Here is a 19,783-nt window from a genome sequence, read left to right as displayed (position 1 = left end):
CTGATATGGACAAAAACGCTAATGAAGATCGACAATTCAGGAAGAACCTTGAAGTCAGGCAGAATAAATCTCATCCTGTTTGTACAGGGAAACATTATCCTATATATGCAGAACACTTTTAGAATATTTTTAGAGGCAATCTCTAGTGAGCATCTCTAATTCCCAGCGTTAACTACAGATATTAATAATGGGACAAATTAGACTCTTTCATCACACGTAGGAGCTTTGCATTTCATATGTGGTCGCGGGTGTTTTTATTCTTGTTATTTAATTGGTATATTAAAAGCCCATGGTTTCTTTGTGGTTTGGGCAGTTCAAGAGTTTTAGGCTGAGGATGTGCTAATGTTAATCTGGTTGGTTTAGAAACAGGAAATTGAATCCAAGGAGTGATACTAGAGAGGGTCTAAATGGATTTGTTTTGTATATGTATCTCTCTGAATTGATTTGTTTGTGTATGTGTATCTCACTTGTTCATATCAGATCATAGCTCCGTTTTTACAGTTGATGATAATTTTTGCTGTATCTCTACCATGCTTTGGGTGTATGTGCTCACAAATGAGCACAGAAGATAATTACTGAACAAATAAATCAAGGGACAAAATAAAGAGCTTCAGGCTTTGGTTTAAAAATATTCTACCTTTTCTAAGACAAAGATGCACAAGAGGGGGAGGAAGAATATCTTGTGATTAAAGGAGGGCAGTGAAAATCAGAACTTGATTTGTTTTATTTTCTGAATGTGCTACAAGAGATTTCTGCTTGCACAATTGTTTACCTCTGTATCAATTACATAGCCTATAAAAATGCAAGAATAATAGTACTTGAGATGCTATCAGTTTGTGAAGCTTAATCCAGGGCTTAATCCATTAGTATCTGTAAAGGATTTGGGGTTCCTCTAATAGAAGAAGAAACAACAACAACAAAACAACAACAAGAATTATGTCAAAACAAACTTATAATCAAAATAAATGTAATTTTCCTTTAGCTGGGTTTTGAAATATACCATCCACATTTACAGAAATATTAAGACATTAAGACATTAACAAAGTTCTGGGTAGTTTGTAAATTACCAGAGTTAAAGTCTATGGCTCTTTTGTTTTGAAGTGTCTAATGGTTTAAGCTTTCTGGTGTAAATCTACACTGATGGGTAACAGAGATTAAGACAGAAATCTACAAAAATGGACTTTACTCTTTGTCTACAAGAAGTGAGAGAAGAATGAAGTTATGAACATACTGAATTAACAGGGGAGCATGAAGGCTTCAGGCTGCCTTCCTCCCCACACAAGTGAAATGTCCTCTGAAATAGCAGCACACTGAGAGGTTGCCTGAAAGCCTACCAGGCGTTTGTTTCCTGTCATTATTCCCTGTTCTCATAGCATGTTCTGCTGCTGTTGCATGCTCCTCCAAGGCTGAGGATATTGCGAGTGCTTAAGATGAGATGTGGAAGCAAGGGCAGTGGAGGTGGGTGGTGGCAGCTGCAGGACCACTGCTCAGACACGCATGGACGAGGATTTTTTTACAAGGACACTGTTCCAGGTATGTAAAACTTCCCATGTTTCCTGTCAGGTGAAGAACAGTGGGGCAATAGCATTTATGAAAGATCTCAGAAAATGTCTTCCTCTCACCAGCTAGGTGTGGAACAGCAGGAATGGCGAATGTCTCTGTGACACATAACATTCTGAGTGCTTTTATTAGAGGTGGTCTCCTTTAATTCACAAGCAGCTCACAAGTAAGGGATTCCTTTAAAGACTGTTGATTTTATTAAGCCTGAGCTCCACAGAGGTATAATTGAAATCAAGGCAAATCAAGGGAATTGGATACCTAATTGGCAACTAGTTGGATGTATACAAAACTGTTTAGATATCTGACTTTCTACATGTATTTTGTGATGTACCTGTTTGAGGCAGGCTTCAGTTACAACCCCCCAATTTATAGAGCATCACTTTGAGGAATAGACATAGCAGTGTAAAATGGAAAAAAGTGTTTTATCCAGTTGCCAGCTCTAACACCTGCATTTCTTGCCTGTACTCAGCAGGCTGTATGTATACTCAAGCTTCTGCAAACTGAAGATTATGCCTAGTATAAATGCAAGAGCCAGTAAAAATTGTGCTTATGTACATTTGTAGCTCCATATGATATCCATAAAATACTGTGTTTCAGATAAACTGGCTTGTGTTTGTTAAGCTTACTTTAATCCCCAGCACTCATAGATGAACATTCCTTTTATGAAATGTTTTCTCCCAGTGAACAACATCTCTCCCGAGCCTCATACTCTCTTGCATGAAGAAACTGCTGACTGTGATGAGATTTGGATCTTAAAGTCCAGGTTTCCAGTCAGTGTGATGTGTTTCTTCTAAAATGAAAACAACAGGAGGAGCTGACAGGTCTTAATGAGCAAATTTTGTTGTTGTTGTTCTGTGTGTGTGTTTTTTTTTTTTTTTTTTTTAAATGTATATACTATTATTATATTTATTATTATTATTATTATTATTTTAAATGCTAAATCAACCTTGACTGTTCTTTTTCAGGTATAATGACTTGTTCTCCCATCTTGAAGACCCCATTACCTTCTTACTGTATTTAAAAAATGAACAAAGAAATAAATTAGGTGAAAAATGAATGTGATCATACTTCCAAGCAATTATTGCAACTTTCCTTGCACAAACTGACGAAGTGTTTTCTCTACTTGCAGTTAAAACAGGAGGTGGGGAGATACAGTCAATAAATAGGAAATGCGAGAGAAAATGGTATCAACATCAAGCTGTGTTCCCTTGAGTATAATGCTAAATAAACATAATAGAGCATAAATAAGATGTATAACACCAAGCAGACTATCTGTGTACTGTTCTGAACCCATAATTTAAATTTGGATCTATGCTGTGAAGTAAAAGAATAATAAGAAGGAGCTTGCACTAATTTTGGAAGACTTATAGAAGTGCAGCTTTAGAAAAGGGAACTCCTTTCCCAAATACGACATAAGGATGAGAAAGAAGGGGAAAGTGCAAAACTGTTCCAGAGTAATGGCTGGGACCTCTGTTATCAGGAAGACAAATTTCTCCCACCGAGTGGACTTCAAAGGAAGCCTTTTGAAAAGAAATGTTCTCATAAGTAAATTGCACAGCTCGTATTGATTCAAGGTTGAGAGGTTGGTACAACCCCTGTCCAAATGTAAGCAGGAAATAAAGCTGTAATAATGGCAACTGTTCTCTGACATCAGCCCCTTATTTATAGGCACCCTAAAGAGACTCTACCCTTCAGTGATGATAGGGAGATGGGCTTTATCTTTCTGTAGCTGAAATTGCAAACACTGTCTTACAAGCCCTCTTTTCTGACTACACTATAGATTTTACTCCTAAAGGTGGTTTGACCTAAAAGGCATCGGGTTGCCTGAAAATAGTAGAATTTCCCTGTAGGTTTAATGATGAATGGACGATGTGTATTTGAGATACAGATTATTTAAAAATTACTCTTGCATTTAAAATCTCAGCTGTATTTAGTTCCCTTAGGACTCTTTGCAGCAGCTTGCCCTGATCACACAAAATGAATGAACAGGCCATGCCAGGAATAAAAACTGACAGTAACACAGACCTGTGGAAAGGAAAAGTCATCCAAAATACCTCTGTGCTAATACCCTAGGAGATGGGAAGGGGGGAAGTCTTGAGAGAAGAGTAAACAGTTAAGCCATTTTTAATGAATGTGCTTTAAAGATTGTTAGGAAAATATTTTCATAAACAAGGGAATAAATTTCTTCCAACTGCTTGTTTAGGCATCTGCCTTTGCTTGGTTTCCTGATCCATCTTGGCTTATGTCAGGGATGGGGATAAGGGGCAGCTGCTGGCTGGCCTTTCTGAGCGGCAAAGGGCTGAGATCTCTGTCCCCTAAGCAGTAAAGAAAACAACACAGTGTTGATCTGCTCTTTTGGGTAGCACTAGTTACTTGGCATTCCTGTGCCTTGTCAAAGACCACAGTGTCTTTTCCAAAGAGAGCATTTACAGACTTTAGCTTTCTTTGTCATGCTGCATAACCCAGTAGAATTATCCTGAATGGACTCTGAATGGTTTCCACATGACCTCTGAGTACAAGCACTCTGAGCTCTGGGCAGTGCTAGAAGGATGGCTCTTGTAAGTTAACAACACAAACAAGCAAAAATGAAACATCATTATCTATAAACATTAGTAACAGGTTAGCTATGTAAAAAGCATATTTTCAAACAGGTCATCTAAAAAAAGCACTCTGAAATCCAGCAGCTTCACTTATTTACCTCATTAGCTTCAAGATTTCTCACAAACCATATATAACATTTCACATAGTTCACTGGAACTTTCTCCCTCACCTCTGAAGATGTTTGCACCAGACTTCAGGAAGCTGATAACCTGTGTATAATCCCCTTCCTAAAGCTCAAAAGGCCAACTGACATCTGCTGAGATTTCACTGCTTCTGTTCCCTATGGTCTTGCAAGGCTGCTTCCTCTCCAGAAAGCCTGTGCCAGAGAAAAAGGCTATGGCAAAATTCAGCCCAAGTTTGAGTCATGGAAGGTTTTTTGGGGCTGGCTTTCCGATCTTGCAGTCTTATTTCTATACCTATGTAAGCATACATATAATATATGCTTAATAAACATTAATATATGCTAAATAAACATTATAACTATGCTTTCCAAGTTATATATAAAGGTGAAACTTCTGGTAACTTTTACTTACTAGTGCAAATTCTTTGTTGAGGATCATCTGCTCCACCAGTGATGACTCATTGTGGAAAAGATGAGGCTGCATGTGACTCCACATATGGGGAAACCACCAAAACTCATCCACAGATCTCAACAGCAGGTCATCGCCTGCATCTTCCTCTTCAGTCCCTGCAAAAGAAAAAAAAGAATAGAAAAGTAACAGCAGAAAATGCCCATACTATTATCAATATTATTTGTTTTTCCCCTCAAGACAGAAGCTGCTATAGAACCTGATGACTTTGGCTCTGATTTCTCACCATGCTACGGACAAGCTCTAGCATATCACAGGAGGAATAAGACATACTATGTGTGCTAGCTGACTCTATTCCTGATGCTCTGATAATTGATAGTAATTCTAACAGGAACTGAATTTTTAGGGTGGATTGTTGGTCTATGTAATATGCAAGTTTTTAGTTCAGGCTCCCCATGAAGACGGAGGATTGGATGGACTTGTACCCACCTGCCTTGGTCTCAGTGCGTACTGCACAGCTGCAGCTGGCCAGGATGGCATTGCAGAGTGCTATGTACCAGAGTTCTGCTAAAACCCAAATTCACTTATACATGTGGCTACCCTGTAAACCTCAGCAAACAGAAATCGGATCGTTTCTGGTAAAATGTGGAAGAAGTTTGCAATAGTTTCAAATATGAATAGGTAAAAACCATGTAACTAATTGCAAAAGAGTTCCTGTGTTTCCTATGGTTGAGTGTTCCATTATTGCCACATTTAATCTCTAAGTAAAAAGAATAAAAATTCCTGTGTTAGTGAAGAGTATCTGCTTCAGGCAGAAGCAAGCATGTGTGGTTATAACAAAGCAAACCTTCCATTTGAGAAATTATACAGTGCTACTTCCACCGTCCGCAGCACACATCTCCAGTGCTTTTTCAAACTGGGGAGGCAAAGTTACATTTCACTAAATTCACCCTCAGATTTCTGAACAATATTGAGTTTATTGCAGCCTCCTGTCTTGCTCCTTTATCAGTTTAATTTAAATACTTTTATTTAGCTCCAAAGAAATCATTGTCGATATCAGTCTACTGAGGCAAACATAGCTTTCTTTTTACAAGCCTCTCAATGTTTGCAAAATGCATTGGAAGAAAAGATTCCATAGATGTTACTGTTTAATTCTGTGGTATGAAGCAGGAACACATAGAGATGTGCACGAACTTCAGCTCTTTATTTTTCACATCTGCAAATGTATTTTGAAGAACGGTGCTGCACAAGGAGAGCATTACTTTGAAACTTTCTCCCAGTGTCAATGAATTTACTCCCCCCCATAGCACTCTGCAAGTTCTAAGAATGCATAAAGTTGCTCCCATGGATGGGAGTGCTTCTGGAAAAGAGAAAACAACCTTGTTTGCTAGGTTGCATCTGTTGAATGACTGCTGTCTTGTTTCTTGGGGTATGTGGTTCACTTGCACCCACCTGAGGAAAGGTGATCAGAGGGCAGAAACTTAATGTAGGGTTTCAAAACAGGGAGAAAAGGATAAAAGTCTGTGTAGCCATTGAAGAGCACTTTGGTAACCCAAAGCTAGAAAACTGAAGTTATGAAAAAAAAAAAAAAAGTGCATATTTCAAGTATATAAAGAACTATGATCATTTGACATAGGATTTAGGTCAATGGATAATTTAATATCTTATCATCATTTAAAGTAGAGTTTGGTTCTTGAAATAAATTATTCCAATATCACATTTTTTCCATACTAATTTATTTGTGAATTTAGATACAATTCACCAAATTTTGCAATTTATGTTTTTCTTCATTATTATAAAATTATTATAGCAAAGATAAAACAAAGTAAAGCATAACACTTTCAAGTTTATAGAAACAAAAGCGCCCTGTAATGTCAGAACTAGAACAGGAAGGTTTGAAGTTTAACACTTGGTAGAGATTTCACTTTTTGGAGGATAATTTTCTTCACAAGCCTTTAAAAAAATGTTGTTTAATTTTTATAAATTCTTAAGTGGATGTATTTAAAAAAATCAAGGGTTTAATGGAACATTTATTAAGTGCTTATATTGTTTGAATATTTTTTCCCAATCCTTTATTCAAAGTATTGAAAGCAAAACAAGGAATTGTGAAGTTTTAATTTCTTGTATAATCAGTATTCTCTGTGTTACTTCCTATCTTAATTTTTATATGAAATCTGAAAATTGCAACAGGTCTACAATCAAGGAGGTGAACATATATCTACTTTGAGAGACAGTATGCACTTTGCAGAGGTAGGTAATAATTCAAAGTTTGATTGCACATAATAAATAATACTACATTTTAAAGTTACAGCTGTAGCTTAGGGGTCTCTTGAGCTCAAAACTGAAACTAAGTTTGAAGTTGCTATCAATAATCTTAGAAATCTTAAATGCAAATAATGCAAATCCTGAGAACATCATAATTTCTATTGCTACAGCATAAACAAGAGGAAGATATTTGGTAAAACTGTATAACCAAGAGGTTTTTTTGTTTTTGTTTTTGTTTTTTTTGTTTGTTTGTTTGTTTTTTGTCATGTATACAGTGCTTAGTTTACCTGTGCTACAGAAGAAAACATTGGTGGCATTAAGATGCAGAGCAGTGAGGCTGATTTGTCAGTTGTACTGGTATGAAGGCATACCAACTAGGATTGGTATTTGTAGTACAGATGTCAGCAACATCTTTCGATGAAAATGTATAACTGTATAATCTGCCTGCACAGTCCCATGCTCATCTCCCTCCTGTAGTTTTAAAATGATCCAAGTTTTTCGAAAGGAGAGCAAAATTACACATTAAGGAAGTCAATAAGGCACAGCAATCTCAGTGCGCTAATAAAGCATGTTGAATACCTGATACTAAAAGCCTCTCTGGGTAAACAAACTACATTGACAGTAATTAAAGAATACCTTTACATGTTTTATTTATAATGAGTCAATAAAGTATATATTGCATAGAGAATACTTTGGAATCGTTCCGCTAAGCTGATATGACAAAATGCTGCCACTGACTTGTAAATGAAGTGCTCACTTAAAATCTCAGATGCTTCACTGAGTACAGAGAGAAGCGTGTCCCTTAATGGAGGCAATGGCATGCTTCAACTCATTAAGTAGTTTTGTGCTATTTTGGTAAGCCTTGAGATCCTTCGGAGCACATACACACTTGCACGTTTGCCTATTTTCTCTACAGCAGCAGTAAATCTGAAATTGGTCAGTGTTATACCAGCTGGGCAAGCGAACCTGTGGACTGGTATGAACAGGCTTCACTAAGAAACAGTAATGGCATATGGAGGCCATTGGGACTGACAAAGAAAAAATCTATGGGAAGGTCAGGGGGTTGATTTGGTAGGAAGGCTGTGTATTTTGTGCCAGCCACTGCTCAGGATGTTGTAATATTTGTAATAAATTATCTCCTTTCCCACCTCCTCCCTTTCTTGAATTATCTTTCTCTGTGGTGGCCACTGAAAAGACTGATGCCAGCTTTACTCTGTAGATGGCCACAATATAGCAGCATCCTGCTTTCCTGCTTTAGAGTGGCTCAGAGCCTTGGGCTATTTTTGTTTATTTTGCTGTATTACGTGTATGTCCAATTAATCTCCAGAAGGAATAACTATACGGGCAGGTCAAGATGAAGTGAGCAGAATACTGAAGGTCTGTCTCCGAAGTTGCTCTCTAATCACAGGTCTGCCACTGGCTTGTTATATGACTCCGGGCAAGTAATTCCATCTCTCTCTACCTCTCATTTTTCTCAGACCCTGCAACCTACATCTTTAGTCTGTAAGGTTTCCTGGGCAGCAGTTGCCTAGCATTATGTGTCTGCATGAGGGGAAAACATCCTGGACTTTCAGTGGTGCCTGAGAACAACAGTGATACAAATAAATAATTTTGGTTTCCTTCTCTCTACTTATCCTTCAAAAGGCTAATCATGTCCCCCTCTCCCAGGGTCTTTTGTACTCTTCTAACTTGTAGTGAAATGGAGACATAAGAGGTGGATGAGCTCACCTGCATTGCATTCAAATACTGGTGAAAAAGGGAGTATTGCTGCACCTATGCTGCAGTGGGGGACATTCAGCTGGCTGCCCTGATCTGCAGCTACTTTGTGGCCTGTTAGAGCTTGGACTGCATCATTCTTAGCTTTTAAACTTCTTTCATCTTCTTGCTGCTCCAGTGCCTCCACCTCTCCTCTAAATAAGCTTCTTGGCCTCCCTAGCATCATTCAGGCAAGGAGTGTCATTAGATGTGGCTGAATGTGTTGACAGCTGAGAATTTTGGAGTTGGTCTTCAAAGGTGAGAAGAGTACAGTATAAGGCTTGGAAAGGAGAAGGACAGTAGATGTTTCCATCATTTCAGTGAGTCACTAAATGTGTGTCTTTTTTTTTTTTTTTTTTTTTTTTTTTTTGCCTTGGCAGCACTAGGGAGCAATATGGCTCAGCAACAGCAGAAGGAAGCCTGAGTGGAGCAGCACCAAATTGCTAAGGAGCAGGTGAAGGGACAGAGGAGAAAAAAAAAACAAAGGGGGGACATTACACTATGGATAAATGGACCAACAGAGAGAAAGGAGTCATAAACAGGAGATGTAAAAGCACCTAATCTCCACAGAGACGTGGTGCTTGTGTGCAACATTTTATTGCATGCAGTACAAAGGAAGCAGGGTTTCAATATCCATTTAATACAAATTTCTTTTCATCCTGTTTTCCTTTTTCTTGCAATAAGAATGAATTTCTGAATTGAATGATTCTACCTTTGTCATCCCTCCCAATTGCAGACCACTGAGCTAGATTACCTTTAGTCTTAGCAAAATCAAATTTATCCTGTTAAAATACTTCTGTCTCTTTAGGGGTTATGAGACCTTTTTTTTTCCAGTGTTTTATATTTCATCATACCTGCCATAGTGGTAAAACCCTAGTATGTCTTCTCTGCTGTTCTGCATTGTACAGAATTATGGAGATCTTAGCAGTTCCTTTGCTTTCTTTATAACCCTAAGGTTTACTACCACACATCTTTCAGAAAAGCACCAATGACATCTACGTATTCCTAAGAACCTCATCCATAGCCTACCTAAGAACCTCATCCATTGCCTACCATTGTTCCAGTGGGCAGTGAATGAGACCCTGGATGTTAAAATATTGGAGCACGTATTGGAGACTGCTCCGCTGAGTTATTGTTTTATTTTAAAAGGGCATGTTTAAAGCTAGGTTTAAAATCCTGTCACCTATTTATCTGTAGCTACCTGAGAGCATGAAGTTCCTTCTTACCTGTGTGGTAAAATTTTCCTGAAAATCCAAGGTTGAAGGTAAAATTTGCAACCTGAGTGCGCAGTAAATTTTGAGTCTCTAGTAAAGCCTGAAATAAATAAGAAATTAACATGCATTTAGAAAAATGAATATTATTTTTTTGTATGCCTCATTTTAAAAATTGTGTCCAGCTGAGAAGATACAACAAAGAAGATCTTATTAAATGTTTCACATTTTATTTTAGGGTCATTCTTATTTTTTCCCTCCTTTCCTTCCTTTCTTCCTTTCTTCCTTCCTTCCTTCCTTCCTTCCTTCCTTCCTTCCTTCCTTCCTTCCTTCCTTCGTTTAAGACTATTACAGTTAGCCTAATTTTCTGCATCAGAGTTTGATGATCTAGCAATTCTAGTAGTAGCATCTAAGTACTGAAGTACATGATGGTTTTATAACATGGACAAAGATACTACGTATTATTTGCAATGATCTATGGCAGGACTTGAATCCAGTCAATTGAGAGTCTGCAATATACTAAATCTCTAAGTCACACTTATTTCGGGTTATTAATAAAATGATAAAATGTGCTTAATCTACAGAGTAAAATCAGGAATACTGCCTGCCATCCAGATGTGGAGGCATTAGGATTTACTTACCTGCAGAAACTGTTTTGATTTTGTTTTGATTTTGTTTCATTGTTTGATTGTTTCTTAAGACCTAATTCAGGATTAAGTGTGAAACTCCAATTTTAACTTATGGTAGAAGTAACGTCCATTTTTCTCATGTCTGAAATTAAATCCCTGTTTATTTTTATTCTCTTCATGAAAAAGATAAGACTAGTTTAAACAAAACAGAGGAAAAGGTCTTCATCACCTACCCAGTTTTTCATGGACATATTTCCAACCAACAGAGAAGAAGATAGTGGTTCAGCCTGCATGAGCTATCCACCTCTATTGTTAGGTTGTCAGCTCTGAACTGCTTCTAAAGATAGTCCTTGCTGCTCAGATGTCTGCTTTGAATCACCAGCCCACATAATCTGGACGTGCTACATATGCAAGATGGATAGTGCATTTGTCTCCCTATTGGTTTTGCCAATGTTGAATGGGTTATAAGCTCTATTTTCATCAATTTTCCATGTCTCCATTATGTGGCTCTTGAGAACTTTTCCCATTATCTATTAATAACATTTCTATTGATTGAATGTTCATGTTCTTGCACAGTTCAAATACAAAGTGAACGAAGTGGCTTACACACAGTCCAAGTCCACCTAATGTTTTCTTTCATTTGAAAAGATTACATTTCATATGTTCATTAGGAATTTCACTTAACAGTACAGGAAAATAGCACCATTTTTTTTTGCTCAACCTACTGGTATACGGCAAGAAAGAAAGGAAGAAATAAAAGAAAAAATTTAAAAAAAGAGAAAAGAAAAGAAAAAGCAAAAGACGGAAAGGGAGGAAAGAACAAATGAGTGACTTGTAACCAAAAGCATAGTCAGTCATATAGTTAGTCCACTGTAAATGGTGAATCAGTGGGTTAAGAGGCTGATCTGCAGATAGGTGGCCTATGCAATGTTAATCCGGACTAGAGCTAAACAAAACAGGTCTGTGGTGGCACAATGTCTCATATTTCCTTTTCACTGCAGCTACTGTCAGCATTTGTTGTAGGCCATTAATTTCCTAAATGTACTGACTACATGCTAATTACAATGTACACTTAAACACCATGCATGTTGGAATATTGGAATACAAGTCTCCTCAAAAGCTTCAGCTAAGAGTTCCCTTCTGTAATGGCATCATTTGGGTGCCAGGCAGCTCAGGAGTGTAATAAAAAAGATAGCCAGAAAGTGGCCTTCCTTCCTTCCTTGTTTGTTTGTTTAAATAGAAACATTTATTGGGTGTTAAGGAAGATGTAAAACAGTGTTTATCAGTGATAGCTGCATACCTTGCTAAAAGAAAGGATAAAGCAATCTAATAGCGGTAAGCTGTATGCTTGAGCATTGCATATTAAGATAGTGGTATGGTTTCCAGCTTGTATTGCCAGGTATTTAATAAATTGATTATTTCACTCCTGTGACAATTTCACATGTCACTCTATCTGCATGCTACATAACAACTAAATAGTCACCAAAACATAAAACCTTGGACATTTACAACACCGCTAGTTAAAACATTGAGGAAAATCCCCAGCTGATAAAAACTGGCAATAAACTGACAACATTAAGGTCATAAGCATAGAATCTGAGTCATTATATTTTTGAACATAATTTTCCAAGCTACAAAGAGCATTTTATATATGTTGAGAAAGACTGATGGGCTGAGCAAAATCAATTCAATTTTCCTTTGAAGAAAGATCACCTTGAGAAATTATTATCGCTTAACATATAGTACAAGAAAGTATGTGAAATAAACATCATATCACTTTATTTTTTCTCTCCGATTTCCCTCACACTCATGTCTCAATAAGATCACAAAACTGGAAGACAGGCAGAAGCCTTCCATCCCAGTGAGGTCTCATTAAAAACACAGAGTTAGGATTAAGATGTAAATCCTGTAACCTGCAGTGTGTCAAGCATTTTTGTCTGTCTAAAGGGCAAACCTGTCACTCAGACTGGATTTGGCTTGCTCCTGAAGTCTTGGTTTTATTGCAATTTCCATATACGCATATCAATTTAGATGATATGTGGCTAAACTTCATTTTCATGACCTCACCCCTGTTTAATTCTAAGAAGATATTGTCAGCTGAGTCCAAACATTTTGTCACTGCTTGCCTGTCTGTATAGAAGGGGAGATTTCTTCCATATCCTTAATATCAAAACCAGTACCCATTTAGGTAATTAGGGTCTATCATGCCTATTTTAATTAATATATATTTTCAAGCAATATTGCTAATTACTCACACACTACTCTCACTGGTAATTCTAGAGTAAATAATGAGAACTTTGTCTCCTGCAGGTACAGACCTTAACAGCACACAGCATTGAAAAGTACTGTGGCTGGAAAAGAGCAGACAAGTTTCTTTCATCAGCCTTCTTGCACATTCATAGGTCGTTTGTTTGTCTGCTTGTTTGCCTGTTTGTTTGTAATGCTGAAGCAAGGATAGCTGTTGCGTGGGCAGGAACAGCGTCTCTGGGGTTCCTGGATGGTGCCGCCTGGAGGATCTGTGTGTCCCTGCCATCCGGTGCTAGAAACCTTTCCGGGACTCGAGATGCAGAGGGTATTTATTGTATTCTAAATGCATTACAGAAGGGTTTTGCAGGATGAAGAAGGATTATTGAATTTTAACAGCTGGAAATCACACTGAAGACCAGGTGTGAATACAGCTATTCACACTGTCTTGCCACCCCGGCTCCCCTTGGCAGCCCTCCTTCCCCAGAGGCTCACCCATCCCCATCCCTGTCCCCTCATGTGGTGATCCTGGGACTCAGATAATTTTTTTGGGGGGGAGAAGAGAGGAATGTGGGAGAAAAAGCATGACAAATCTTGTAGAGAAGATTTTGCCTGGATATTTCCACTTCCCACAGCATTTAATTCTTATCTGCCAATATACATTTTTTCCTCAGAGTCAGTGGGATTATTCCCTCTGCTCCAAGTACTGCAGTTTAAGAGTTGTAAGTAGAGGATGTCTATTCGCTTGTGAAAATGCAATTAGCATTTTGCCATTGAATGCATAGAGTTGCATTAAATCAATAGCTGTAACTCACCATTGCTGTTTTGTTGAACAGTTAAATTAACCATGGTAAATAATTACCATTTCCCAAGAAAAGAACCACGGAGCACGTTTGCACATGGACAAGGTGGCATGTCTCAGTCCCAGGTTAAGCAAATAGTCTTTTTTGTTTGTTTGTTTGTTTGTTTTTGTTTTGTTTTTCTTAAGTATTCCAAGTTATTCTTTCAAATACAAAAACTTCATTGCCAGGAATCTCTCCAAACTTGTGGCTTCATTTTATTAATTGATTCTTTGTTTTGTCAATAAGGCTTCTCTCTGTGACATCTACAAGATACAGTTTCTTCTTTATATTGCATTTACATTCAGCAGTATCTTGCATTAATCCATATAATTACCTTTTGTAGTTTTGAAGTTGTCATGTCTTTATTCTTCATAATTGGTGCATCTATTAAGCAGAAGTGATATTTTCCTGCTATGTCCTTGTTAATTATAACTCTATCCTTCATTTACATAATAAACTTTTTGGGGCGATTTCTGCAGTAACATTTCATGGCTAATAGGAAGCAATTTGCTTTCCTTTATTAAGTACATTAAAACTTCATGCCCCAGACATCATTGACTGTAAACATTTGATTCTGCTCAAATTTAATGCACCAAGGCATTTTGCTCTGCCATATTAGGTTTATTTATGTGCTATGTTCTGGATTGTTAGCTGCTAATGAGACTTCAGTTCTTATTGCTCTAAGGCCTGAACACTAACCTCATTTTAATGAGTTCATTATTTGCTGCCTTCTGAATGGAAGACAACAAATTTTCCTTTTAATTAAAGGTCAAAACACCTCTGGCTAAGGAAAGTGAAGAGGTTATCAAATCCTTAGAGAAGGCAAAAGAATGACTTTTTCTGATTTTGATGCCAAGCATGGGCAGGCCAGGCTGAGGTAGAAGGTGTTTCTCGGGGGACCAAAACTCCAAATCTAACTAAGCATGGTAGCAAGTGTTCCCAAGACATGGTTAAAAAAAAAAAAAAAAAAAAAAAAAAAAAGTCATCCAAAGTAATTACAGAGGCTTTACTCCTAACCCAAAGATCTGTGGATCAATACTACTGCGAGAACATGAGCCCTTGTTGCATGTGTGATGATTTATAGGGTGCAGAGGACAGATGCCATATTAATTGAGCCAACAAAATCTAATCTCATACATCTTATTGGGGAAAAGTGATGCAAATGTGGTCAGTGCTGGGGGCTGTTTATAGTGAGACAGATACATGCAACTCTGCATATGTGTGTGCATATGCAGGTAAAGGGATAGGTAAACCCCTTCTTGGAAAATACAGGGTGGGAATTTTAGTGAAACCAAATAATGGATTAATTAAAGGAATTAAGATGCAGCCCTTAACCTTTGTCTAGCATTTTACACCCAGTCACAGGTGCATCTCTTGTTTGTGAAGTTGCTCACCCCACAGCTAGTGGTGTTAGGGATATGAAGAGCATTTGTTAAGGAAGGGACTACTGTCTGTGTGAACAGCTGGTGAAAACCTAAAATTTGTTTTTGGAGGAAAAGCCTAACATTTTGTGAAACAGACATTGTTTAGGATGAAACCTAAAATAATCAAAATGTCCTTATATCAACTCTAAACATATTTTCCACAAAAATGAACCAAATTTCCTTACTTTTGGAGATGTTTCAGGGTCCCTCCCAGAAATTGCTGAAGGAATCTGAGAACGTCAGGAGACGTGGAGGATGGGTCCAAGATTTGCATTACCCCACTGGGTAATAGGAAGCCCAACATATCATTCAGGGTCCTGGGCATGCAAGTGGCCTTCCAGAGACAGTATAATGAATGTGATTTTTTTAAACGAGCGAAACTCAAGATCTTAGAAACTGGAGTTCCCACTTCTATGGCAGAGATCTCTGTGGTCAGGGTCCCCATCCTGTGGGGTGCTCCACTAACTTGAGCTGTGGGGGAGTCTAATCCCAAATTACTACAAAGCCTTTCCACAGTGGATGAAAAAGGATGTAGTACTTCCCACAGTTTGGAGGGAGATCAAGTGCAGGAGGGGGAGTTAGGTGTTTCTGCTTTTCAATGTATCTATAATTTGCTGTCATCCTAAATTTTTTCTTTTCCCCAGAACCATTCTGGGAAGCACTTCTGATGCAGAAGGATGTGCTGGTGGCAGGCATCCCAGGACTACACGGCCAAGGTTGCTCTGCCCCATCGCCATATGAAGGATATGACTGAGAATCTTGTCAAAAACGGGCTAACTTTCCATTACTCAAAGTCATTATTCATTTGGGAATGGAATCTAGTGCTGGGTAGTAGTGCCACTGCTGCAGCTTTTTCTCTCTTTTGTGTGTGTGGGCATAAACTATATATATGCTGCCTATATATACATTATTATTTATTTGTATATACTGCAGATACAAAATATATGCAAATATGTAAGTGTAGATATGTTAGAGTAAATCTTCCTACGTATGCTGTTTATATACACTGCTTAGTAATAGTGTTTTCGTCTGGGACAGATTGCCCAGAGAGGCTGGGAAATTTCTGTACTTTGAGATACAAAAATCAGGCATGGACAAGACCCTGCATGGACTGATCTATCTTTCAAGTTACCTCTGCTTTGAGCAGGAGTTTAGAATAAATCACCTCCATAAATTGCTTCCGTCCCAAATTATTTTAAGATTCAATGAAGCTTTCCCCTGTATTTTTCACTTCAAGACAGTTTTCTAAAGGTTCTTTGGTAGCTACTTGTTATTAATACCAAGAAGTCTTTTAATGCATTTATACATTTTTGTTCCTAACATCTGTCTTTAATGTTTTTGCAGTTATACAGCTCTGAGGTTCATTCCCAAGCTGTTCTGTGCAGCAATTTGCTGGTGGTCTGTGGAAAGTTGAAGGACTACAAAGTAGTAGTTTTGCTTTCCAGCTGTAGATGTGTAGGAAAAAAAAAAAAAAAAAAAAAAAAAGAAAGAAAGAAAGAATGAAAGAAAGCAAGGCAGTATTTCTTTCCACTGGAAGCAGATGTTCTCAGGATGGATGTTTGATTGCCTCTTCCTGCTCATTTCCTCCCTGAAATCTATGCTAAGAAAACATCTGACAGTGCCTGAGGTAGTCTTGGCAATCTTCAAAGTCAATACAATCTTCATAGCACTACTATGAAATTGTAAATCCCAGTAACCATCACAAGGCTAGTGGAAGTAGCTAGTCACTATTTTTCTGATATAAAAACTGAATTTAAAAGAGGTGATGAGCAGCCTAACTTCACTGACTAACTAACTGCACTGTCAGTGCAAGAGCAGGATTCTGGGTTCTTCAGTTTTATCTTTTTGGTTTGGAGCACAAATTTCTGCTGTAAAGGGGACAATCTAATCAGCTGTACATGTATCTGCGCTTATTAAAACACAACACAGTGATGAATTTATAATCTCAGTAAAGTGTTCATTGATTTCTGTTTGCTGCGGATTTCAGCCCACTTCACAAGTTTTTAACAGAATTTTAATAGAAAATTCATTAATGCTATAGTGTAGAGATTATAAAGAATTTACATTATTGACTTGTCAGATCTTAAAAGGAGTATACGGGTTAAACTTAGTCAAATCCTTAATGGGATTTTAAAATCACTCGTACTATTTACCCTGTGCCAAAACTGATTTGAACAGATGTTAACCAGGCCTGGATCAATGGGTAACTCTTAACCCTCACAGACTTTCTTTCCTTTCCTTTTTCCTCACGGACTTACTTTTCTGACATTTTTTATATAATGTGACATACAAATGATGTAATTCCAAGTGCCTGCTGAAGACCCTCACTGCTCCTAACAAGGTGACCCAAGCTTCAGCCATTGCCCTGTGTTAGTGAGATGGGACTTCTTCTTTTTCATATTTATTTCTGTGAAGTACTATGCTAATCTATAGTGCTATATAAATAATTAATAGGAAGGGCTCTGATGATGCTGAACACAGCCGGCTCTATCTGCAGATCTATTTTTTATTACAGAGCTATTACTTGCGTCTGTTCAGCATTTCCCTTGAATAGCTGTCTTAGTGTGAGGTCCAGGAGGGTATGTGGGTTTATCTGAAGCAAGAAAAAAAGTCATGTTTTGCACTTATATGTAATATGTTTATTGCAAACAAAAGAATTTATTTTTTCTTTTTGAGTGCAATGTCCAATTTGTCTGATCTGCTTCTGCTACTATTTAATTACTCTGTCCCAAAGTCAAAAAACAATCAGGAGTCTAATTGCATTTCATTCAGCACAGAGGACTGCATCTGTTCCAGTAAAGGTTCAGCTAGTTTCAGCTGAATGAGATGAATGGGGTGATATTGCACCAAATTTACCAGCTACTTATGGCTATCTGCCTAATAACATTGCTTGAGAATTCAGAAAGCAGCTTTTTGTTAGGTGCTCTAGGAGCAATGATGCCATGGAAGTGTGAATTCAAAATGAAGAGCATTAGTGAAAAGTAGGGTTTATTTTAACCAGGACCATATTGGTGAGTTAATGTAGTTCCTTCCAGCTCTCCAGCAGGACCTGGGTGAGGAAGAATGAAGGGATTAGGCATGGAGACCAGATGCAGGTGCTGTAGCAGCATGGCTGCAGTCATTACCTATAGGACAGTGATTACTGTCCTATATCGGTGTTATCTGCAGAAAAGATTTACAGACTATTTGGGAAATCACTGAGGGTCTCTAATATAAATCATTACTGATGCTGAAGGATTTTTTAGCAATACTAACCAGGTCTGCTGACAAATCTTAGAAGGAGAAAATCCAGCCTGTGCCCAAATCAAGAGTGGGTATTCCCTGTGGTTATAGGGATGGGGCAGCCTCCTGGCACTAGCCCTGCTGCAGACAAAGATCCCTCCTTGCAGGTTGCATGCAATAGCCTGTGGCACTTCCAGCTGTGCAGCAGAAGGCTTGACAGTTTATTTCTTATCAGTTCTAATTTTTCAAAAGCTTAAGCATTTTCAGCAAAATAAATCTCTTGGAGGAAGGCTGTTCAGTCTTGGAATCAGGAGAAGGTAATCTGCCAGCTATAGATGAAGGAGTTTTGACGCAGTTTCTAAAACAAACAGCACGATAGGAATGCTTACTTTAATTTGTAACTCTCCTGTCCTCTCCCAGGCCACCTGCCCATTAAAAGGAAAACTGTGGTAGGTATTTCTGAACAGCCAGGTACAATTGTCTTGCTAGGGAATGGTCCTTCTGCTGTGTTTGTAATGTGACAGCAATATCAACACTAGCAACATTGCAACTGCTTGTTTATCATTTGAACGAGAATTTAATGGCTGTAGCAATAGTTTTTTGTTTGTTTGTTTTTCTGGAAAAAAATGGTGAATCTGTGTGACATCCATCAACATTTCCTCTTCCTGTTGATGCAGGCCACACCATAAAATACACCTAAATGACAGCTTTCACTATTATAATTCTTTTTTTAATCTGTTCAGCTGCAATAGTGTGGTTGTCCCCAAGCAAAGTCAGTAAAGGCAGCCCTTTGATGAGACGCGGTAGTCAGAAGAAAAGGCTGAGCGTGCGGCTTTCTTTGCTGGTTCCATTTCCCTCGTACATAAGGGTCTGCATGTCTTGTGGATGGATCTATCATATAGCTTTGATTGATCACCAAAAAAAAAATAATTAAATATTGAACGGGAAACCATCTCAAAGCTTTAAGGGGACAACGTCAAAATTAAAATAGTATGTTGATAAAATATTCATGTTCAGTGATCTGTACTGCAGCAAACTGTATTGGTGTCAGTCATTGTGCTGCACGTCACTAACAGTAAAACACGGAGACTGTTATTTACAATTTCATCTCAAGTAACGCTTAGGCCATGCCAAAAAAAGCCAAACAAAACAAAACAGCAACAACAAAAAATAAAGTCTCCCCATCTTTTTCACAGTACAAATGCATAATTATGGCTAAGTAACATTAACAGCTACATTTACTTTTAATGGTATGTGTTAGCTTTAACTTGTTTCTTGGTTGTTCAGAATTGCTTCTTTATTTAAAAAATAAAAATAAAAAAAGCGAAACACACACACACACAAAAAAAAAAACACAACAAAAACCACCACAAATAACAACAACTTGTTGGTGGGCACTTGGTTTTAAAATATTTAAGAGCTGGAATAATGGAGGCCACCTTATTTATCTTCTTTAATTTATGGATTTGGATGTACTGAGGTTTAATCAGAGTGGTTTTT

The 19,783-nt window shown here is 37.8% G+C and overlaps 1 protein-coding gene across 2 annotated transcripts in view; it reads right to left on the bottom strand.

Moving 5' to 3' along the window:
- Window positions 1-19,783, bottom strand: part of NDST4 (N-deacetylase and N-sulfotransferase 4) — a 107,647-nt gene that overhangs the window by 50,902 nt on the left and 36,962 nt on the right. For both annotated transcript variants that reach the window (XM_032186058.1, XM_032186057.1), the window contains exons 3-4: window positions 9,938-10,025; window positions 4,695-4,849 (exon numbers count right to left, since the gene is read on the bottom strand). In XM_032186058.1, coding sequence (XP_032041949.1) covers window positions 4,695-4,849; window positions 9,938-10,025 — 243 coding nt within the window. The remainder of the gene's footprint in view (window positions 1-4,694; window positions 4,850-9,937; window positions 10,026-19,783) is intronic.

Source organism: Aythya fuligula, chromosome 4 (assembly GCF_009819795.1).
Source record: "Aythya fuligula isolate bAytFul2 chromosome 4, bAytFul2.pri, whole genome shotgun sequence".
NCBI classification, from domain to species: Eukaryota; Metazoa; Chordata; class Aves; order Anseriformes; family Anatidae; genus Aythya; species Aythya fuligula.
This window is presented reverse-complemented; position numbering and strand designations above follow the sequence as displayed.